The following is a 24257-nucleotide window of genomic DNA, read 5'->3' on the forward strand; positions in this document are numbered from 1 at the left end:
AATTTCCAAGTTTTTTGAAGGAGTAAAATTGAATAATAATTGATTTTACATATTTTACAACTAATTATAATAACTTCATATAATTAGGTATAAATAAATTTATACTTCATGATCGTGATGGAGTAAACATATGTTCAGAACAAAATCGTAAGATAACATGTTATACATATTATAATATGTATATAAATATATAACATATTTAATTTAAATTCACATCAAACGTAGTAATTACCATGCGGTAGTATGCCCTCGAAGTTAAAAAAATTAATCTGAAACAGCCCTTTTTGTGGTCTTTTCATATTTTGTTGTACCCATTTTTGTTTTTTTTCTCAAATGGTACAAAATAACAAAAATTGAAGCATCTTTTAATTTTTTTTTAACAATTACTGATGTTGTTTTTGAGTTGAGTTTCAAACATCCAAGTACCTGGATCCTAACGTAATAAAATAACATGTGCAGGGTAGGCACAAGACAAGTATTGAAGAATTTATTGGTACATTGCTCGTCTCAGCGGGTGGTCACGAGTCTCCGACCCTAAAGATATCGATCTACATGATTCTAATATTATTGTCCCTAGCCATATTGTAACAGTTTAGGACGTATTTTAGGAATTCAGGATACAGTTTACAATAGATGGTGCGGGCTATATAGTGCTATAATGTGTTACCGATTTTTGGTAAGTCATTTGTTGATATATTTTATTGTTGTAGGAATGTACAGAGACCGAAGATGGTTAAAAAACAATTTATCCCCGGAACTATCCTATCAGTTGTATTTCTACAGGTATCCAGCAGCCCATTTTCATAGCCTGTACGTTCATTCCGCCAGTGCTCATTCTACGTGACAGACGTTTTTGGTTTTTAACAGCAAGTACCTTCATTCGTTCAAAATATATCCAAAATAAAAAGTTTACACATACTCTAGAAAAATATTAGACCGATAGAAGTAAGCTCTTTTTTATGATTGAATCATCCAAGGTTAAGATTATTATATACAATATTACAATCTACCCCGAAGTACAAAAAAATACAAACGTCTTTCGAACGATTGCAGTGCATTTTACGAAGGTGTGAAATTACTCATTTTTTAATTTTATTTGCAGCATAAAATCTGATTGTTAGGTACTGCTAAGCAGCTACTCTCCTCAAGATTTCAGATCATGTTTATTATTTTTGTTTCTGTTCTGCGCTCGCATGCTCATTGTAACTAATAATACAGATTGTATATTATATTCAAATAAATGTTAAAAAAATTTGTTGTAAGAAAAATAATTATTTTAATAACACTTGTATTTGTGCAAATCACGGTTGCATCCGAGTGTTTGATATAAATGTCTGTCATTACAATGACTCATATAATTATAATCGTGTTTATTTTGAATAATATTTTGTTTTTTTTTCAGTTTCGAAAAGACCAAAACATGATGAACAACATCTATGCCAACCCATCTAACTCTTCAGACGAAGGTATGTTTTTATTTTTATTGAATGCTGCATCAAAAATTAAATGAAACATAAACTCTGTTTAGCGAGAAAACGCATGGCAGATAGACCAAAATCGGTTCTTCGGAGTACCGAGCGGAGGGGGGGGGGGTTGGTTGGTTGAAGTGTGCGTAAAATAGGTGCGTGCTCTGGCTGAACAAAGTGTATAGACGTATAGTATATAACTGTTGATTTTAGAGTGTAATAAACCTCCCCATACCCATGACTATGGTTCAAAATGATGACGTTGCATGTGGATACGGTCATTCGTATGTAATACAACGCCCAGTGGTTGTCAACCTAATTACATATCCTAGTCCTACCTTCTCTTATTGAAAATGTTCACATACTACTACTAGGGCTAATAACCTTTTTTTTCCATGGTCAAAAATATATAAATATAAGAGTAATTTTAAGTGTATCGAGCCTTTTAATAGGAACTAACTAATTATTAAAATATAAATATTTAGTTTAAACATAAAGGTATAAAATGAAATATGTACCATTATTATTTTTCATAGTATGGTTTAATACTTTAAAGAGACGATTAGAGTTGTATTCAATGAACGAGAACGTCAAACGGGGATCTATGTTATCAAACTTAAAGTATTAAATGATTTTCTACATCCAATATTTTATTTATATATTTATTTTTTGAGTATTATAATTGGAAAAATAATTTTACTCACAGATACGTCGACACAAACGGGATTAGAAACTGTTGAGCTTGTGTTGACAACGCCAATATTTAATGTTAATAATAATTCCAATTTTTATCATAAAGCGAGATTTTGTTCTCGTGGGTACCACCTTTATGAACTTCCGTGTATCACACTGATACAACACACAGATATAGCTTATAATATAAATTAATTGAGCTATAATTGTATTTACAAAAAGCTAATAAAAAAAAAAAAAAAAAAATATAAATTAATTGTGTATAAAATGTTTAATGTAGGTAAACATATTGACGAGTTTCTCCTTTTCGCAGATAATGATTACTTGGTGTTGGAAGCTGTATATTCAGTTACACAAAGGCCTCCGTATAGCACAATATTAAATTTATCGAGGCAGCTAAAGAAAGGTAACAGTCATCACTACGTAAGACGATGGTTCCGACAAAGACGTGATATTGGTAATTATATTATAATAAATCCATGAACGAGCACCAGGGACGGATTTGAACTTCGGACCAGCCCGGGAATATACCATTTTACCGGCCCACTATTTGTTGGGTGATTGGGGGGGGGGGGTTTAGTGAGGTTTGTATAGGCAGATATAAGATACCTAGTTGTTATCAGATGTAATTTATAAATGAAAATCACTTTTCCTTTTTTTTAAAAGAGAACTCTCTTTTTGCAATTCTTCTATAATTTTATCTGAATCTAATAGTGTTAATTTCTGTTTTTCCATAGCCATTAACATGAATTCTTCTAGTTTTGAATCCGAAAGTTGACTACAAAGTCTTGACTTAATGTTTTTCAAGAAAGAAAAAGATCTTTCATATGATATTTGGGTTGATGGTAGAGTAAGTACATATTTGTGTGCTAAAAATGAAATAAAAAAACGATGTAAGGCTCTTAGAAGCCTTTGCTTCTAAAAGTAGTTTTTTTTATCGAATTTTTTCAACTCCTCCTTTTTTATTGCAGTCTGATCCATCCATTTCCATTTTATTTTATAATTCACAACTATTAGTTACTATTGTAATATAAAATATTTTATCAAATATTCCTAGTTAAGCACTTAGTAATTAAATTGTAAAATTAACCAAATTGTGAACTGCTGACTGCCGAGTGCTGATAAGTGCTGAGGTTTTGAATGACGATTGATATTTTATATAAATAATATAATTTATAAATAAAAAATAAAAATATTCTTATTTAACGACTTGCATCATTCAAAGCCGTCGTCATTACCCGCAACCCGCCGGCCGATCTGATCGACGACAACTCGAATAACCAATTATTTTACTGTCCACGGAGGTTGATTTTTTGTATAGTTATTGTTATTTCTAATATTTCTTATTGATAATTAATATTATTATTCAGTTCGGTTGTAGACATTATATTATTACAATTTATAACGCTTTACGTTATAATATTATAGACTGTTATTACGTAATATCACTAATATCATTGATTATAGAATGAATAATTTAAAATCAACGGTAATATTTATTAGGTTATATTTAAGTCTACTTTTACGCTATTTACTTAGTACGCGGCCCATCGGGGATTTCCCGATTTCCCTATGGCCCAATCCGTCCCTGACGAACACACAATAGTTGTATTTTAACCGAGCTATTATTATTCGATGATATGTGTTTAATTTATAAACTAATTTAAGTTTCTACAATAAAATTATAAGAAATTTAAACAACAGTCAATTAAAATAGTATAAACGGCTGAACCGATTTGAATGAATTTTGTGTACGCCTTTGGGTGACGCCCTGGATGGTTTAGATTCACAATCGGACCAGATAGGTTTTACCAAGGATTTTAAGATTTACGAAGGAAATATTTGATTATATACGGTTGCTATTGGTCATAGGAGAAGTATAAATATATTTAGTAGAAATGGTTATTTTTTTTGGTTTATTGGTTGCCTGCAGTGGTTCATCGGGCAGATCAGGTATAAGCATGCATAAAATTGAATTTTCGCACATTGCCTACCAAGGTGGCTGAGTTGCACTTATAGCTAATCATCGGTGTGTCCGCAATCAAAATAAAAATGCTAATACAAATTCATATAAAATACTCATCAAGCGGGGTCTGCAATCCACAGCAGGTAGGCATACTATACTGCTCGCATTATCACCATGAAGTCTCATCTAGAGTTGGCATTTTTAACATGCAACAAAGTGCACGGGATCAGCTAGTATATTATAAACTTATACATTATTTTAATTAAAATATTAACTATTAAATTATATTGCTTTTGGTTAGGTATTATGGTTATATTTTACCGGCTGACCTTGAGTATTAGTACCTAAAAATAATGACACTTTAAGTTGTGATATGTTTAAAATTGGTGGTTTTTGTGTACTTTTTTTTTTTTTATTAGATAAATAGAGTATTTACAATCTGTAATTTATACATACAATAAGTAAATAAGATAACAAGAAAAGGTAGGTAACATGAATGGCGTGAGGAGGGAGGTCCACCAGTGTGGATACCCACTAACTTGGGGGAGAAAGTTTTATTTTTATTTTTTATTTTTTTTTTTCCTTTAGTGCAGTTCGGGATTTAGGAGATCACGACACCAGTGTCTTTTTAAGCGACGTGGGGGGTTATTTGGCATAAATTCACTGGCCAAGTTGAAAATCAATGTATTTGTGTGGTTAGCTGTTTTGGTGTGTAACTTTTTGTAGTAGTTTTTGGCTGTTTTGGAAACTGTTTCAATTTTAAGATCCTTGTGAAGTGAGAGGTTTGAGACGTACCATGGCGCGGATGTTATTAGGCGAAGGGAAATAGACTGGAAGGCTTGTATGGTCCGTATTTGGGAAGGCTTGACACATCCCCAAATTTGTATGCCGTATGCCCAGATGGGTTTTAGCATTGATTTGTATAATAGTAATTTGTTGTCAATAGAGAGTTTGAACTTGAGGATAGGTCGTAATAGATGAAGTCTGGTGTTGAGAGTCTTTCTTTTAGTTTTGAGGTGTGGGCCCCAAGTTAGACGCTTGTCTAAAATTAGACCTAAGTATTTGGTTTGAGTTGTGGTTTGGATTGGATTGTTTTGAAAATAGATTGTAGGAAGAACAGCTTTTCTTAAAGTAAAAGGAATGTGAAAGGACTTGTCTGTATTGATTTTTATTCTCCATTTGGTGGACCATTGTGAAATATTGTCAAGATGAATTTGGAGGTTTTGGTATGCTGTTGTGGAGTCGGGAGGAACATTTTTAGCTTAAAGAGTAAACCGGTGTGCCAGACACTGTCGAACGCTTGTGATACGTCTAAGAATACTCCTGGGCAGAAGTTTTTGGTCTCAAACGGCGAGGCTATTTTGTCGACAATTCGGTGGATCTGGTGGGTTGTAAATTTGTGTACTTAAATATAATATTATGTTATATATGTATTGTTGAGACTTGAGATTCGAAGAGATGAAGAAATTGTGGAATGTAAATTTGAAGACCTCTGAATCGCAGACTCAACCCATTTACCCCTCCCCTCCCTAATGACACATATTTACACACACAAACACAAAAATGACGCGTGTGATACCGTTGACTTGGGTACATATACAAATATTAATATTTTACATACTCATTACTCACTTAAGAATTAAAATATCGTACAAACCAATCAAAACTAACAGGGGACAGCACACTATAAGTTGAAATCGATGAACAAAAATTTGCTATGTACATGCGGGTACAACGACGTTCACTTAAGTGTAACTGTGCAATATTAACTCACCATCCAAAATAAAAAATCTTCATAAAACCATCAGAAATTTGAGAACTTTTTAATCTATACCTATTATCATTGTAAATATATTATACATAATACACATCCGCCATCGTGGGTTCTTTTGATGGTTCATATTCTTTAGTATTAAATATTAATTAATATTATCATTGATTAATGATTATTAATATTTAACAGTACCTATGCTTATTTGAATAATATGATTATATTTTTTCCCAGATCGAGAGGAATCCAAAACAGAAAGAAACGCTGATATTTCTGCAACACCAAGAATAAACAATGATCGTGTACCACCAATAATTCTTCACATTCACTGTGGCCCCAATTTTAGAGATTTTGATGTCACTGTGAATCACTGTATCTAAAAAATATATATTATGTTTAGGATTGTGAATTTAAAACTAATGTAGTGTACAAATAAATAAAATAAAAATAATCAATAATACTCAGGTAGGTTTCTGATTTTTTTATGATAATATTTATGACTTTTAGTGAGATCTCTTTTGTATCATAATCCCTAGCCTCAAAATCTGTAAACCAGGCTCTGTTCACACTCATACTTATAATATATTTAGTGTTTAAGTGTATTTAGTGTATGTTAATATGTCATCACTAAATATGCAACTATAATATTACCTTTATGTCTGATATACTGCTTATAAGCATGATGGGTACTCGTTCTAAATTTATTTATTAATGTACTATAGTAAAAACTATTATTATTTATTACATTCGATTGATTTATAATGTTTTATAAAATAAAATAGTCAGTATACTTTCCTTTGTATGCAGTAACTACTGCTTGATCCAGACAAAAATGGATTCAAATCTAAAAAAAAAAAAACAAAAATATTGTGTTTAGAATATAGGTACCTAGTAAAATAACATATAAATTATAAATACCTAATACATCTTAGCTAAAATATTAATTTAATTTTTTTAATTTTTAGAAATAAATGCCATCAACATGATTAATAAGATATAAATTATTACATTTTTATTCAATTGCTGTTTTCAGGCTATCTAGTGGCTAGTACCTACCAACTCACACTAGTCACACTAAGTTCTAGAAACGAGGTACTATCATTGATTAAATATACGATGAACATTTAATTTATTTATAATATTAAACTTATCGTACCTACCTATATACTTGTATTTCATTTCAATTATTTATTATAAATATTTTGAACTTTATATATTTTGACGCGTCTACGGCGGTGATGGTGGTCGCGGTGATCCGGCCTTGAGGTCTGGAGTACCGGAAGCGGTGGGTGGCACTCGGAATAAAAAACAAATGATGCCTTGTTAGTATGCACGGTAACGACGTATATTTGTCACATAAAATAAAATATAATATTGATATACGTATAAGGGATGTCGTGAAAAGTACGGCGATCGGCAGGTTTTTTTGTGGTCCTGTTTGTGTAACGATATGCTTACGAGAGCGAGACGATCCCCACCGGCCGGTACTTGTCCAGTTGTCCAGAGCGACTTATCTTCCCGTACCCACCTTGTGCCTTTTGCTGTGCGGCAGGTGAGTTGACAGAATCGCGTTGTCGTCACCCGTGGTAGTGGTTGGTAAGAGCGTGGACCGGTCGCTGCGGTGCCTGTAATTTGTAGTTTGTACTGGCTGCCGTTGCGACCGTGTCATACTCCCCCGCCAAACCACCACACGGGGTACAGTTGTATCGATGTCGGTACCTCGCTACGGGTAATATACTAATATGGCTTGCACTACCTCTTGCTTTCGCTTGAGGTAAGCTTGCCTTACCCGTGATCTCTTATAGTCGATTTGGGGACCCAACCGGTGTGAAGAACGGTTTTTCGTACTCCATCTCCGGCAGCCCCTCCAGCGATAGACCTGGCGCGGCCAGCCACGTGTCCTCGGCGAGTGCCAACGGGTCGGTGGTTGGTGCTGGCTCCTTGGGCTTTTCGCCCTCGGTCGCCAGCATGTCCCCCTCCATCGCCGCCGGTGGTGTAGATTCGGCCGGTGGTTAGCTGGCGGCCTCCGATTCCGAAGTTGACTCAGGGTTCTTGGCTAGCCGGTGTTGTTGGCTTACCATGCGCCCCCTGGCCTTCCTCTTCTCCTTCAGCTGTTGGAACTTTATCTTGTTCCTCGCCAGCTGTGCCTCCGTCCTCGTCTTCACCACTGGTATGGGGGCCGCTTCCGACGACCCTGGTACCGGTTCAGACTCCCTGGGCGTCGGGGGGTTGGGTGCACTCACCTATTTGGCTGCTAGATGTGGTCGCGGCGGTCTCACCGGTGAGCGGAGTGGTGGTCGTGACCGTTTTGGGTGTGATGGCCCAGGTTGCGTCCGATGTTGGGTTGCGGCTGCCGGTGGCTGCAGCTTCCGCTGGATGTCCGCTGTCCTATCTACCAAGCCCCGGTGGTATATGGCAGCCCTCGCCGGATCCTGTAGCAGGTGGTAGATGGACATCCTGTTGACCTGGGCGGCCGTGCGCGGCTCGTCCTGGTCCCCGGACACCAGCCCCAGCTGGTTGATGAGGTCCGCCACGCGTTGCCCTTTGTCGGCCTGGTTCATGTCTGTAAATGCGGATTAGTACAGTAAAACCTTAATTTATTGATGACCTGTGGGTGCGTGTTTTAGACATGACACATGTATTTTCCGTGCCGGTTGCTGGTCAGAGAGGAAAACTCCCTTTCCAACCTGTTTTGCCAGTCGCACCGGTCCCCACCATTTTGGTGCGAATCCGGCGTGGAAATCCTTATGTGCTTTAGATAGGTGGTGTGCTTTGTAGTAAACTACTATGTCGCCATGGCCGAACTTGACGTTTTAGCTCTACTATCTTTTTTCCTAAAATTTGTTTTTCCCGCCCTACCCTCTTTTCCTGTGATTTCCCGATATGTACTGGTGTTGATTTTGACAGTGACCAGTCCCCGGTTCTTTTGCATTATTTTCTTCCGAGAACTAGGACCGCGGGCGGGTAGCCTGACAGTTCGTTACACCTGTTCCGTACCGAAAATAGAATTGAGTATAGTTTTGAGTCCCAAGATTTATGTTTGCCGTCTACCAGTTGTGCGTGTAAACCTTTTTTTAAATCCTGATTACGGCGTTTGCCTGGGTTGGCCCTCGGATGGTAAATCGGAGTTGTCCAACCCTGTGTTCCCAGCGTTCTAACGCATTTTTAATTTCGTTTGACACGAACTGGGGGCCGTTATCACTGAGACAGACGCGGGATAACCGAAACATCAGAAAAACTTGTGTTCTAGTGTTTCGATTATTGTTTTAGAGGTTGCTGTTCCTAGGGGGTAAGCCTCGGTACACCTACTAAAACTGTCAGTAGCTACCAGTATGTATGATTTTTCTTTACCGGAATGTGGGTATGGACCCATGAGGTCAATACTGATAACTTCCCAGATTGGGGGTCCATTGTTTAGGTTGCGGGTTGGTCACATTTGTTACGCGTCCAAAACGCCTGAGATGCAGCGAAGCTCGCCGAAAGTTAGTGGACGGTGTAGACGTATACGCGTACGAAAATTGTCGCGCGTTAACTCGGCGATAATACCTACGAATTCCGATCCGGATAGGCCAGTATTTACGCGGCGTGCTTGCTGATTTTTAATCAGCACAAATTCCGTTAGCGATTGCTTTTAATGATTTTTCAAAAAATAGTTTTTAGAAGACAATAATTATTGTATACATGTATAGTTGAGAATGTATTTAAACTTTTGCTATCACTTTACGAAAATTGTAGTAAAAAATAATATAGTGTAAATCTTGTAATGCTTTTTTAAAAAATAATTTATAATAATATAATATATATTATATTATTTAAAAATCATTGTCAGCTTATTATGAAAACGACTAAAATAGCTTTGGTAGAAATGGGTATCTGGGCGAAACGGGTGACGCTGTCTGCCGCTCATATTTATGGGGCTAAGCCCCCTACGATTTTCGCCTATGGGCCAGTTAGTTATTCTAAATTAAATCAATCGTTTTGGTGGAAACGTGGTCAATTTCATAAACAAACATACTATAGTGGTCAATATCTTATTTGGTAAAATTGAGTGTAATTAAAAACCGATTTTGATAGAAAAAACATTCACTTTTGTTAAAAACGGGTACAAGTTGGTGACTCATCCGTATGTTAACGCGTATTGTTAGGTTTTAATGCCAGACCGTGAATGATTCTAGCTGAATCCCATACCACCACCCCACACATCGCGTCAACGACTATAATTATCGTCATAGAGTTTAGTGTCGACTACCAATTCTTATATACAAATTTACAGTTTATTTATTTTTGATAAAATTATTATAGCATTATTATTTATTAGTATAATGTATAGATAATCAGTACCTTATATTACAGTGATTACCAATTTAGATTTGTCCAAAAATATTTAAATTGATTATATTATACTAAAATTAACATTGCGAGACGTTTAGACAATTAGTCATAGCGTCTAATAATCTACAATTATAATATAATGTACGACTAACGATGAACCATATGACTGTAAAAAGTATATAATATTATTGTAGGGGCTAGTGACTAGATACTGTGCAATAGTTCTTTTTACAAAGTTTTTTTATTTAAAAAGGTAGTTACTGTGACAACTCATAATATAACACTTACAAAATATATGTTTATTCAATATTCATTACATATGTATATATATATATATATATATATTAAAGGGCTTGTACAATGTACATGTGTATTTAATGAAGGGAAATATTTAAGAAATATGCAATTTAATTGAATCATTTTTTGACATTTGTGTTTGTTGTAAATTATAATATTATTGTGATTGTATTTGTATAAGTGTTCAACGGGTACTTACATGTGTATATAAACCAAATGGCAAATACAAAAAGAGTGATATTTTGCTCGAAACACGCTTTACAGAAAAAACTCTCATGCCTCATGTCAGTGTTATGATTTCATAATTTTTTTTTTTGAGGAAGATGACTTTAGTTGTTACAGGGCAGGTTTAAACAATAAAAAAAATACATAAGCTTGCAAATTGGTCTAGTTCAAAAGCATATTCTATGGTATATCATGTAAAGAGTGTATATGAGAAAAGGAATAATTTTGAAATCGGATCACACTCTACGAGGCGTGAGAATTTGATCAAAAAATAGGACATGTACTGGGGCTGCAGTCGGTCGTGTTTAAGGTAATTAATATAGGCAGTTGCCAATTTAACATGATGACATTAAACTATTTAAGTGAGTTCTGTAAGAGTGTTGTGTTGTGAGTGTAAACTACAAGTAAAGGAACATATTAAGACTTATGCATAGACATATATATATATGTATGTGTGTGCGTGCTGAATAGGATGCTGCCTGAGCCATTTTTTAGTACAGATTTTATTTTTTTTAGTGATATGGAAGAATTCATGTAAAATTGGTCACTGTCATTATGATTACTTTATACATTTATGAACATTAAAAAAAATAATGAAAAACAGAGATTTTTAGACAAACCCGATGTTTCCAAATCGATTTATTTTTTCTTGAAACTTTAAAAAAAACAACTGTAGATAGGTGCATGACATTTTTAACGAATATTTGTATTGCATTTACAACACACCATACAATTTTTAAATATTTTGACACTTTTTCAGCAATTTATAAGCATAAGCAATTATCGAAATTATTTATGAAGAACCTTGTAAATTCATTTTCAAGATTTTTTTACTGAAAAACAAAAATGACAAATGTTATCAATTTATCATTCATGAATCGAAAAAAGTAGTAAATATCAAATATGGACATAATTCTAGTTTAGCAATTGCATGTTTTTGCATGTTTTATAAGAATGTAAAAAAAAAGGTCGGACAAATTTCGTTTTGAAATTATTTGTGAAAAAGGTTACGTCTCGGAGCGTAAAGACGACTACCGATACACGCGTAATCACTGCGCAAGAAAAATAAAATATTTACTTTAAATTTTCACATATCCACATTTCTTTTGCCCATGTAACCTACTTGAGGTGGTTTTGCATAGCAAGTCGAGGGATATTTTCGATTTGCAGAGAGGAGTGACGGCGCCTCGGAGCGTAGCGATGAGTGCCGATACACGCGCAGTGCCGCAACTACTGAGTGTGCAGAGTGTGCAACGCACACGGGCCTCCAACTCTAAGGGGCCTCTAAAACCAAAAACCAAAAATGAAAATCGTCTATTTCAATATTTTTTTTGCTCTATCGTTCTACGAATATTTTTAGATTTTATATACTTGCTTAACAATTAAATTGATTCTAGGCATAATTATTAAATAAAGTATAAATAGTATGCAATACGTCAATACAGTGCTAAATAATAATAGTAAAATAATAGTATTATTGTTCTATGATAATAGTAGTTACTATTTTTAAGCATTTTACAATGTCTATTAGCAGATCGATTGTATACAGCCATACAGGTATCGATGATCGATCATAATCATTATTATCAGACATCAGTACATACCTAGTCCGTTACATGGAAGTTCAACAAACGATAATGGCTATTTATATTCGGTGTTTCGGTATTACATTGTTTTCTATTTTGTTTTTATCTTATATTCATATTGTCGTGGATTGTATAATATTTAAACTCAAAGAACGATTTAATGGAATGAAATGTGTTTCTGACCGTTTCACATTTTTAAGCCCGAAATCACTTTTGAGCCATGAACAGTCTTCTCTAATTAAATCTACTTATGATTTCATTCAATTTTATAAAGATGATGTTACTTCAGACTTGAAGCGAAAAATTACATGTCTAAAAACAAACATTTCATCTCAAAATCTAAAATCTATTAAAGATCTATGTGTACATATTATTGAAATGGATTTGTCTATAAGTTACCCAGATGTATTATCAGCATATCTTTTATTTTTAACTTTACCGATAACAGTCGCGTCTGCAGAACGTAGCTTTTCAAAGCTTAAATTAATAAAAAATTATCTTCGGAATTCTTCTGGTCAAGATCGACTAAAAAATATAAGTATTTTGAATATTGAAAGTAAACGTATCGCCGAACTTAATATTGATAAAATAATAACAGACTTTGCCAACGCAAAAGCCCCCAAAAAAATTGTTTTGAAATAATTTAAATTTGATTTAATGTATTAATCATAATGTTTTAACTTTATAATTCAAACTTATATTTTAAGAAACAACTTATAGTTAATTTTTATTATATTTTGCTAAAATGCCTTAATGAAATTTTATAAAACTTTTTTTTTTATATATATTACATTACCTATTAGATATTTTCTTCTGTTTAATTATAAATAATATACAATTAAATCTACAAAAATATCATGCGTTGTATTTAATTTAGAGATAACATTATTAAAATTGATTTTGATCTAAAGTTTCATATAAATATAATAACTAAATTATTTATTTAATAATAAAATTAACTTCTAGTCTAATTAGTATAATGTACATATAATATATGATAACATTATAAATGATTTCATTTAAGTAAAATACGAAATGGGTGTTTGGCGGTGTTGAACGAGAAACGAGTCGTTGTTTTCTTGTGGACAGAAAAACGTGAAAAAGACATATTATTGGCGATTCCAAAGGATTGAATCGAGTCTGGTACATTATTCATGTAAGTGCAAAAACTTCAAAAATTTGTATGATAGGTCAGTTTTGATTTTACCAATGTATTGAGCGTTGAAAACCAAAAAATTTTAAAAAAAAAATTTTAAATAATAAATTATGCGTATTTTTGTAAAAAGACTACGTGTTACGAAAAAACCGGACTTTTTGAAGTTTTTCACGGATAACTTTAAAACGATAAGTTTGTCTGACCTTTTTTTACATTCTTATAAAGCGCATGCAAAAACACACATTATAAAAAAAAAAAATCAAAATAGTCGATAGATTGCTAAACTAGAATTGTTCCCAAATATGTAATACTGTACCTAAATATCTCAATAAATATTTTGAAAAATGAGATGAATAAATATTCAAATCCGATATCAATGAATATTTGGTGAAAATTTCAAGGCTCTTAAGTTATTTATTTTTGAGTTTTAATTAAAAAACAACATCGGTTTGATCAAAAACTGGTTTTGAGTACAATTTATTGTACCTATATATGTTGTACGGTTTTTCAGTTTTTCAATTTCCCTATTTATTTTGATGTGATGTTTCTGGATTATTCTGAGAGTGAGAATTATCTACTTATTACCATAAGTTCCGATTTGATCCAATAATACAGATATGCTACGAGAAACCAACTGTTTAAACCAAACCAAACATGACAACTAAGAACTAGAGTCTAGAGCTAGTTAATAATAGACAGTAAAATTGCATGGGAACAAATAACAATTGAGTATTTGAATATTGACTATTGACTATAACTATATATATCAAACATGTTACAATTGTGGCATACAGATAACAGAACAATAATTATTCTACAACTATAGTAGTATAGTACTATGTCTATAGTCTATGCTTGTATAGCACGGCTTTAGATCTAAAGCCGTGTTGTACTGTTGTATTACGTACCTAACGTCGCGGTCGCATTATCAGATCCATTCTATCTACAATCTTGAATCTTCTACAACCATAAAACAATAATAACGCTTCAACCGTGTCATAAACTTATTGAGATAATTACCTGTTATCACTTATCAGTAGATATTATATCATTTATGTTTGATAAAGAAACTTCGATGTTAGCGATTTGTGTTAAAAATGTATGAATAAAATGTGTATAATTGTTGTTATTATTTATTGGTCCCACATTTTGTATTCTGTATGACGTAATTTAAATATCATAGGTAGAAATACAAAAGATTTCAAGTACTAAATTTTTTGTTTGGTTTTGTGGTGGTTTTTATAGAGTAGATGGTTGGTATGCAAAATTGTACTAACTTATTTTAACTACGAAATTCTAATGTTTTCAACAGACAATGTAAATTCAAACCAATGATGGGATAAACGTTTTCATCTAACCGTTTGCCACGGACAACTGCAGCATAATGGAAAAATTTACTGTAGATTTAGACAAAGTACTAGACGAATTCGAGTTCAACGAGGGTAAGTTAACATTGATACCTTGATTTTCATTATTCCTACAATCATAATCATACAGTGTAATATTTATTATTTTAATATAGAAAGAGAACAACTTCAAGCATCGATTTTAAATGGACGGTCTAATATTGTACCAGCAACACAGGTAATTTTTTAGTTCTTTTGAGTAATTATTTTGAACATTGATTTATAATAAAATATTTTAGCCACAAGCTCCCGCCATTACTGGGAAAATGTTACCAGCATCAAGTTATCGTCGTCCTGCATTTGAGCCTATAAACTTGGCCGATGCTGATTTTGGTATAGAACCTACAGCTACTACATCTGTTAAGTCTGATTTATTACAAAATGGATTTGTTGAGACTATTGATCCAGAAGAAATTACACCACTATTGGACATCGATTTGCCTTCAAATAAAAAAGCAGTTAAGAGTATAATAGATGTAGTCGATGAATACCAATACAAACCATTTAATTTAAATATACCTCCTGATTCTTATGAAGGTCGAGAAATGTTAAAAGACTTTCGTCCAGACTTATTAGAATCGTACGATTCAGTTAAAGAAAGTGATAAAAACTATTCAATCGATAATATCCAAAGGCTACCAGATGTTGCATCTTGTCCTGTACTGATTACCTCACCTGATTCATCTAAAGATGATTGTACAATATCTAGTGAACTACAGTCCTTAAACACGTCGGAGATTTGTGATATAGATAGCACGAACGCCGATTTTTCAGATGTAGAACTTTATAAGTGTCTTCAAGAATATGAAGAACGAGATGACTTATTATCAGTAAATTACAACTGTAGCAGTTCAACTGATATCCTATCGCCCCGCTCTGAATTTTCTGACGAATTAATTGCTGAAAAGCCACTGATTTGTGATGATAGCATATCAGAAACAAAAGATACAATTTCATCTGAAACTTCCAATGATTTATTTTCAAACAATAACTGTGATGAACCTCAGGAAGATATAAATGAACAATTACTGCTTTCTGAAGAAGAAAAAATAATACTAGAAGAAATACTTGAGGATTCATCAAAGGTAGATGTCAGTTTTGAGGAAAGTACAACTGTTGAACAATTAGAAAATGAGTTGGAAATAATTGTAGGTGTTGAAGTCGAATGTGAAGTTAAAAAAGACAAATCTCAAAAAGATATAGATGAGCACAATGACATTCCAGATTTACCCATTGTTCCTGATTCAAGTTTAGAAATAGAATTTCAACAAGATGAAACAATCCAGACATTTAACCAACAGATAGATGAAGAATTGCTAGAAAAAAACTCTAATATTGAAGTTATAATAGAAGACCAAGTACTTTTATCAGAAACACAAGTTGAATATGTTTATCCACCAGAAAAAGAACCTACAGATTCATTGTGTAGTATAGAATCAACTGAAACAATATTATTAAAAGATGACAATCAAGTAAGTGTTAACACTGTCACTGACTCTTTAGATTCTCAGAGTACTTGTTCCCTTCCATCTGAAGTGATTGGTGATACTATAGAAAATGTGGAAGAAAACCATTTACAAAGACCCAGTACGCTTGACTTAAATGGATCGACAAATTGTGAAATTGAACTACCATCAACCTTAAGCACAGGTAAATTAAATTGCTTTATTGTTAAGTCTAAATAAATCTTTATTTAACATTTAAATATTGTATTTTAGATTCTGACTGTGCACTATCATTAATTGAACGTCGACTTGGTAAACTACAACCATATTGGGTACCAGATGAAGCAGCAAAAAGTTGCATGAGATGTCAATTGAAATTTACTGTTGTTAAACGCAGGCATCACTGTAGAGCTTGCGGTGAAGTAAATTGGATAACCTTTGATAGTTTTAGAATATATTCAACAATGGTTTTTTTTAGGTTCTATGTTCAAAATGTTGTAATTTACGAGCTCGCCTATCTTACATGAATAATAATGAAGGACGAGTTTGTCAGCAGTGTTATAATACACTCGCTAGAGGTAAAATATTCTAAACATTAATGAATAATGATCTTATTTATGATAACATTTAATTTAAAACATTCCAAATTTATTACAGCATCTCAAGTGGAACAAAAAGTAGCTACAATTAAACATCCAAACCCAAATAACCCCATGGAATATTGTTCAACAGTTCCACCATTACAACAAGTAACTGATTCAAAAAATCAGCCTGTGCCATCAGTTTTAGTTCCTGTGAGCGTACTTAAAAGAGAAGGTATATTACATTATGCATAATTCAACATTTCATTTTACATAAATGTTTTGATTTACTAGTTTATTCATTCATATCCACTATCTATTATAGTCATTTATTAATGATTAAATACGATTATTTAATTGTTATTTTTACAATGTTATTTAATGTTCAAATTATATAGATAGGAAAATTGATTTAGTAATCTGTAGAGATAACTAAATAGTTAAGCAGTCATTAATTGACAACATAAATATAATTTAAAATAATGTTTTTTTTAATTTCTAATTTCACAATTTTCAACAAGGTAATCTAAGGAAAGGTATCTAATATCTATTGCTTGGAAAGCATATTTTATTGTTATTTGTGTTGTGTAACATTCTTCTTCTACCTTCCTTTTCATTTAAATTTCTGCATTTCTAAAAAAAATGTATGAGTTAAATGTTTTTTATATTATAACCCGGGCCAAGATTTATATTCTCTAAAAACCTCAGAAATATGCACTATAAAATATAAATGTATGCTCTTATTTTGTAGAAATAAACCCTATAAAATAAAACATATACTAAAAATAAATTCAAAAGCTTAAAAAAAATATGAAATAATTTTCATTATTTTTTATGTTTACATAAAATTATATTAATTTTTTTTATTTATTTTTTATAAAATATTTTTTGTAGTTATTTTGACACATTGCAATTTCAATCTGAAAAATTAGTATTTAAATATATATAAATTAAGTCAAATAAAAATAAATAACTCGCACTCAGATCACGACAAACATGACTAATTAATGATTTACGAAAACCTACTCAATAACAGATTAATACTTGCCCCGATAAGTCTAAGATAAGATGAAAAAAACTACTTTGTCAAATTACATGGACAATTAATATAACTATAAATACTTTACATTAATTAAAATAAGCAAAATATTACAAATTATACATTTAAAAACCTCATGTATGCAATAAAAAATCATAAAATATAGAAATATGCAGTCCATAGATATGCGAAATAAAACTTTCTATTACGGATCTATTGACTATAATTCAAACTTGTAGCTTACCTAGCTATTTTTTGGACAGTTTAGAAATAACATGCAAATGCACATAAATTCAGGCCCTAATTATAACCAATTGTTTTAAAAATTAAAAAATGTATTCATATTCTGAACTATTACAACAATAATAATACTATTAATACACCACATTACTTATATTATGAATAAGTTAAAACACAAGTATTGTCAGATTATTTAAAAATACCATAAGTAGACATTTTAAATTTAGTCAGTCTAACTTATTGATTATCAATGATTTTATTGATTTAAGGACGAGTTAAGTCAGATGTTCCTAAACAGGTTATGTTTAGTGATGGTATCAGACCTGGAGGTGATTTAGCAGATTTAGATGGATCATCTGAAAGAATTATACCAACAAGAAGACTTTCACGTTCATTAAAGAAGCTAAGTCCTACTATAAACAGTAAGTCTTATTAAATTATACCCGATAGTCATCACTTTAATGATAAAACAAATTGAAACTGGTGTATTATTCTAGTAATTAGAATGTTAAATTATTATGAATAATTAACCATTGATTCAATATTTAATGTTTGTACATATTTTCAGAATAATTTTGCTTCAAAGTATGAAATTAAAAAACAAAAATGTGAAAACACCAAAATTGACTGAGATAATAATTGGCTTGAAAGGAAGTCGTATTGACATTTGTTCTTTGTCTTACATATGTGTAACATCGCAAATATACTTATCTGATTCTTATTACATTTAATTTATGGTTTACATTAGAACAAAATTACTTATTATCAAATTTGTTCTGGAGAACACTAAATTAATTTATATAACTTTTTTTTTAAATAAAAATATTTAAAAAAGACCTTACTTGAGGAGCACTGTTTATGTTCTTCTCTACAAATTGTATAATAGGTATAATTGCACTAATATTAACTATACACAAATTGTAGTAAGGATCCGATAATTTTTTTGCCATGTTAGGTTAAAGCAACACATCCGAGTATGACATTCTCTTTAAATTATGTATCAATTTAAATCGCTGTTAAAATAAATAGACAAGTAAATTTACATTTTCAAATATTACTTAGCATAAATACAATAATTAGTAAATATGTGAATGTTCAACATGATGGAGAAGATTTTTAATAAATTTGTGTCATGGAGTCTTATGATTCCATTTAAGTTAAACATATTAACAGTATACAACGTAAGTTCCAAATTCAACAAAAAATGCTTTTAATATATATATATATTTATATATAAGAATTTACCATAAAACTACAATATAATAAACGTCAATATTGATTAAATATTTAAATATTAAATCCTTAAGTAATCAATATGTGATGTCAAATATTGGTTTGTATTTCTATCTAAAAAAAACATAAATATACTCTATTCATGTTAAGAAGTAATCTTTGTGGCAACCGGTTTTTGTCCAGTGGTGGTCAGGCAACACATGTTTGTCATCCTTACCGAGCCAATAATATGTATGCCTTCTGTGCAGTAAAACCACTGCCAAATATGTTTAGAATCACGGGCCAAATTTTTTTAAATAGGGATAGACTAGAGGTAATGAAATTGAAGATACATTCAAATTATTTTGAGTAAACCATCAATTAGTTTGGTGGCCCAGAACTAACCTGCAGATCATAGGTTGGAGGTCCTTGCTCTAAACCACCAATAACCTTATTATTATTGAATTACGTCACAGAAAATGATGTGATCGAATAGCAACTTTAAATGTTTTTGTCAATAAAATAAAAATAATTATTTATTACTATTTATTTTTATTTTTAGGTGTTATTGCTGCTAACAGAAGGCCACTTAATTCTCAAACGCAAAGTTACATACCAAATATTGGTTTGCCACCAGCAGCTAAAAGAGATCAGGGTGAATTGATATTTGATGACACTGAACGTCCAATAGCATTAAATGATCCAGAAACAATGTTTGCTGTCAATCCTAATTTATTTCTTTATGTCAGGAGAGTTTTTTGTAAGTATACTATTATTTAATAATATGTATTTAATATAATATTATGGCACATATTTATTTCGAACAGTGGACTGTTGTGTTAAACGTGAAACATGGTGTTTGAGTACTGAAGGCCTTGCTTGTGTTGGTCAAGATGAGGTGGTAATTTTATTGGAAACACTTCCCAATGAAAAACATCCACCTCGTGATTTATTTCTCTTCGTAAACAATTTATATAAAAACGCTTCAACAGGTTTATATTATTATTTTCACAAGACTATTATTATTTAAGCTATTGCCGGATACTATATAATAATTTTATTATTTTAGGTGTAACAGTTAGTGATATGTCCTTTACTGCTCCTGTTAATACTACATTATTGGATTCCAATAACCATGGTGGATTTTTATTCGTAAGACAAACATACCAGTGTATGCAAAAATTACGCCTGCCATCACCCCCTTATTTATTTGCATTGCTTGTTCATCAGTAAGTTATTTTAATTCCTAATATCTTATCAATTTGAAATTAAATTGAGTATAAAGTCAGGTTCACATCTATGATGTTGTCTGTCGTGTTATTTTCAAAAGTTGAGCTCTGCCTAACTGTAAATTTCCTGGCAGATTATGGGCAATGTAATAATACAATTATTACAACAGCCAATCAGAATACAATAATAAGCACAGGACATGACAGATGATGTAGTTATGAAGCGAGATTTAATCATTGAGGTAACTCTGGGTTTTAAATTCTAAAACCTTTTATTATTTTATTTTAGGTATGAAACTCCTTGGGCCAAAATGTTTCCTATTCGTTTAATGTTACGACTAGGAGCAGAATATCGTTATTATCCATGTATGTTAGTGTCTATTAGAAATCGGCCTTCTTTATATACAGAAATCGGTCAAACAGTCATTAAGCTATTAGTAGTAAGTTATTGTTTTTCATTTAAACAAAGCTTCTAAGAATTTGTTAAAATTTTTTTAAAAAGTCAAAACAAATTATATGTTAAGTAAATATTAATAAATAAAAATATACTTTTTAAAGGATTTTAGACAATATTCTTATGGTTTACCAACTGTTAAAGGCTGTTATATACACATGGATGAAAAACAAATTATGGTGCTATTACCACGGAATAGATATGATCAAGTAAATATATTATACAAGTTTATTTAAGTATTAAATTTTACTGTTATTTATTTTAACTTGTATATGTTAAATTTTAGGTTTCAAGATTGGTATTGGCGTCAAATCGTGGTCTTTTAGCATTTGGTGCTAACTTCAGTGCAGTTGCTGATTCTCATCTAGTATGTGTTCAATCAACTAAAGATGATGGAAACTACAATACTCAAGCAATTAATATCCACAATAAACCTAGACAAAGTAATGGAATTCATTTATACGACATTAATTGTGATAATTAATCTAAATGATGGTTTATATAGTAACTGGTGCCAGTTTTATTGCATTGAATGGTGATTTAGAAGATGAGGTTAGTACCAGATGGCGCATAGTAGAAGACGGTGTCATGGTTGAAATGTCATCACAAAAGATGGCATTATTACGTGATGCTCTTCGTCTAATGAAAGACTTTGAACTAAATTGTGGAACCAATGATGAGCAAACAGTAATATTCCACTGGACAGAAGACGATGTTAATTTCAACATTGGGTGAGGAATGATAAATTTAATTTATTTATTCATTATAGTATCAGCAAAATATTTTATTTATTGTTTAGAGTTAAGAGTTGTATTGATGGCAGACCATTAGATGGTGTATACTCAATTAGAGTACATAACGGTGTTGATTATTCAGGAAAAAGACGTTTTATTCGATGGACTGAAGTGTTTGTTATACAAGTATGTTACTTAATATGATTTATGATTATTAATACCTTTAGTTACCTTAAAACTTCTAGAATTGATCAAAGAATTTGGAAAGTGTTTCATATATCACTTTTAATGTTTCCTCAACTTATAGGATACTATATCTAGAATATTCACCTTAATCCTTACCATTGAATTAATAATAATATTATAGTTACCAAATAAGTTTATTTTATTTTAATATAGTGTGAAGAAACGTCTGATCGTGTTGATGAACCTTTGGACACTAGTAGGACAGCTGAATCCATATCCAAGGCGACATGTACTGCTTTAGTTCCACTTTTAGATTTATTATCTGCAGCTTCATTGACTCCACTGGCCTTACGAATTGTCATCAATCCTGATTCGGTAAATAAATGTTGTAAATATTTGTTTTTTATTTTAATCGTTTTTAAATTTTTATCATTGCCAAATAATACAGGTAGGATATGAAGCTGGAAGTGGACAAAGTAAACTGCCTCCTTTATATATGCAAAGTTTGGACGAACATCTTGTTCCAGTGGTGAATGCCATAGCAGTTAAAGCCCAGCAGTCATCAGTAATATTGGAACTGGTGTTCAGAGTAATGGAACACTAGGTAGATTATTTATTCCACAGTGTGACCATATTTTACCCTTTTAAATGTGTACTATTTTTGGTTAAATTTAAATTTATTTAATATTGTGTTGACTATATTTTGTTTACCAAATGTCCCGATACCTAATTATATTTATATATATATATTTTTTTTTTATGTGGACTTCAAGAAATTCTGGAACAAAGTAATAAATTACTTTTTGAATTTTATTTCATACAATGTTGATAAAATAATGCATTTTATTAACACTGCAGATGTCAAAAGAATTTCTTGTAGTTTCCTTATTTTGTTGTGATGTGTATCTAAATCATGTTATGTTATCAATTATCATTATAAATTCATATTATACTATAAATACGAATATTTAACTAAGAATGTTATACTAATTGTTATCAAAATTTATTTAATTATTAGAGTTTAAAATTTTTATATTACTCCTGCATTTTAATAGATTACTCAAACAAAATATATCAATAATTATGTATTATACGCATATAACGTTATAATGTATCTTAATATAATAATTGTCCTTTAGGTAGATATCTTATATAAACTATTCATACTACTGGGTGATTATTTTATTGTAGAACACTCATTATTTCAAAACCATTACTGTTTTTGAAAATATTTTTTTACATAATTTTTAGTTGTTAGAAAATAACAATTTTGAAAAAACCTCGTACATCTTTTTGTTTTACTCCTTATTCCAAAGCAGAATATTTTTCAGGGCATTTCTATACATGTGATTAGATACATTAATCGAGTTCTAAACTAGAAGTCAATGAGTTGTATTTTAAGTTTAGATCTACATATACCTACCTAATTATTTGTCAAAAATTGGATTCCTATGTATCCAAACAATCGGAGTATGGGAAAGTAATAATAATTTAGGTGTTGAAAAAAATCAAATATCTATTATGTGTCTATGTAACAATAAGTTGCAAATGTCTTTAATGGCAGTATACTTAAGTCATGAAGAGTGAAGACTATTGATTATAGAATAGACTAATATAGTATTATATGTTATATCATAATTTTCAATTTTTCATAATATGATCAAAATAAGTGAGTAGTGGAGTACTCTGTGCAGGAGTAGCAGTAGTTAATGTCTTTGGAGTCTTTTCAACGGTAATGACTATAATTTAGTGACTATAATGAAGAGAATAGGTCAGGTCTTTGGATTGCGTGAAGGATTTGATACGATTCGATAATTAACCATTTTGGGATTAGGACTTTAAATATATTTAATTATATAAAATATAATATATATTTAATTATTATAATTTAACCTTTTATCTATGATTAGCACTCAGGATTCACGAGGCATAGGCTGTAGAGCCATTATAGAGTTGTATTATTGGCCAATGAAGAATTCTTGCACTACGGTTCTCACAGAATTTTAACGTCATTGGACTATTTGGGTGACAGGACAGCTGGTGGTGGCTTACGACAGGCATTTTCTCAAACGTATTGTAGTGAATGCATTTGGTAATAGTTTATCACTGAAATATAGATAGCGCCAAATTAGCTCATGTACGACTACTACACCTCTCTCGCGAACACAAAGCGGCCTGGTGGCCTGGTGGCATGTTGGCCAACGTCTCATGTTCAGACGTTCAGTTGACCAGTTCAGTA

At 31.6% G+C, this 24257-nt stretch overlaps 2 protein-coding genes across 5 annotated transcripts; both read left to right on the forward strand.

Moving 5' to 3' along the window:
* Positions 1 to 234: 234 nt before the first annotated feature.
* LOC111041762 lies at positions 235 to 6565 on the forward strand. 2 transcript variants are annotated; one of them, XM_022326166.1, is made up of 4 exons: positions 235 to 945; positions 1403 to 1466; positions 2473 to 2616; positions 6131 to 6565. In XM_022326166.1, the coding sequence occupies exons 2-4, from the start codon at positions 1421 to 1423 to the stop codon at positions 6274 to 6276; spliced, it is 336 nt and encodes a 111-aa protein (XP_022181858.1). In that variant the 5' UTR covers positions 235 to 945; positions 1403 to 1420; the 3' UTR covers positions 6277 to 6565. The 2 variants fall into 2 exon arrangements, with proteins under 2 accessions (XP_022181858.1, XP_022181857.1); XM_022326165.1 differs by having other exon boundaries at positions 236 to 1466.
* A 7979-nt stretch (positions 6566 to 14544) lies between these two features.
* Positions 14545 to 22990, forward strand: LOC111041748 (zinc finger FYVE domain-containing protein 9). 3 transcript variants are annotated; one of them, XM_022326145.1, is made up of 18 exons: positions 14545 to 14745; positions 14805 to 14934; positions 15015 to 15076; positions 15138 to 16548; positions 16617 to 16765; positions 16822 to 16921; positions 17001 to 17159; positions 18473 to 18625; positions 19978 to 20175; positions 20243 to 20407; positions 20485 to 20644; positions 20934 to 21084; positions 21203 to 21307; positions 21385 to 21541; positions 21604 to 21829; positions 21898 to 22018; positions 22232 to 22393; positions 22467 to 22990. In XM_022326145.1, the coding sequence occupies exons 2-18, from the start codon at positions 14877 to 14879 to the stop codon at positions 22620 to 22622; spliced, it is 3693 nt and encodes a 1230-aa protein (XP_022181837.1). In that variant the 5' UTR covers positions 14545 to 14745; positions 14805 to 14876; the 3' UTR covers positions 22623 to 22990. The 3 variants fall into 3 exon arrangements, with proteins under 3 accessions (XP_022181837.1, XP_022181836.1, XP_022181838.1); XM_022326144.1 differs by having other exon boundaries at positions 14545 to 14934; XM_022326146.1 differs by having other exon boundaries at positions 14546 to 14934; positions 14990 to 15076.
* The last annotated feature ends 1267 nt before the right edge of the window (positions 22991 to 24257 follow it).

This window comes from Myzus persicae, unplaced genomic scaffold (genome assembly GCF_001856785.1).
Source record: "Myzus persicae strain clone G006 unplaced genomic scaffold, MPER_G0061.0, whole genome shotgun sequence".
NCBI classification, from domain to species: Eukaryota; Metazoa; Arthropoda; class Insecta; order Hemiptera; family Aphididae; genus Myzus; species Myzus persicae.

Excerpts from the sequence above, each read along its gene's own strand:
- LOC111041762 (XM_022326165.1), top strand. The coding sequence starts at position 1,331 with ATGTCTGTCATTACAATGACTCATATAATTATAATCGTGTTTATTTTG. Across the intron at positions 1,467-2,472 it reads ATCTAACTCTTCAGACGAAG|ATAATGATTACTTGGTGTTG; the intron begins GTATGTTTTTAT and ends TCCTTTTCGCAG. Across the intron at positions 2,617-6,130 it reads CCGACAAAGACGTGATATTG|ATCGAGAGGAATCCAAAACA; the intron begins GTAATTATATTA and ends ATTTTTTCCCAG.
- LOC111041748 (XM_022326144.1), top strand. The coding sequence starts at position 14,877 with ATGGAAAAATTTACTGTAGATTTAGACAAAGTACTAGACGAATTCGAG. Across the intron at positions 21,085-21,202 it reads CAGTCATTAAGCTATTAGTA|GATTTTAGACAATATTCTTA; the intron begins GTAAGTTATTGT and ends TACTTTTTAAAG. Across the intron at positions 22,019-22,231 it reads CTGAAGTGTTTGTTATACAA|TGTGAAGAAACGTCTGATCG; the intron begins GTATGTTACTTA and ends ATTTTAATATAG.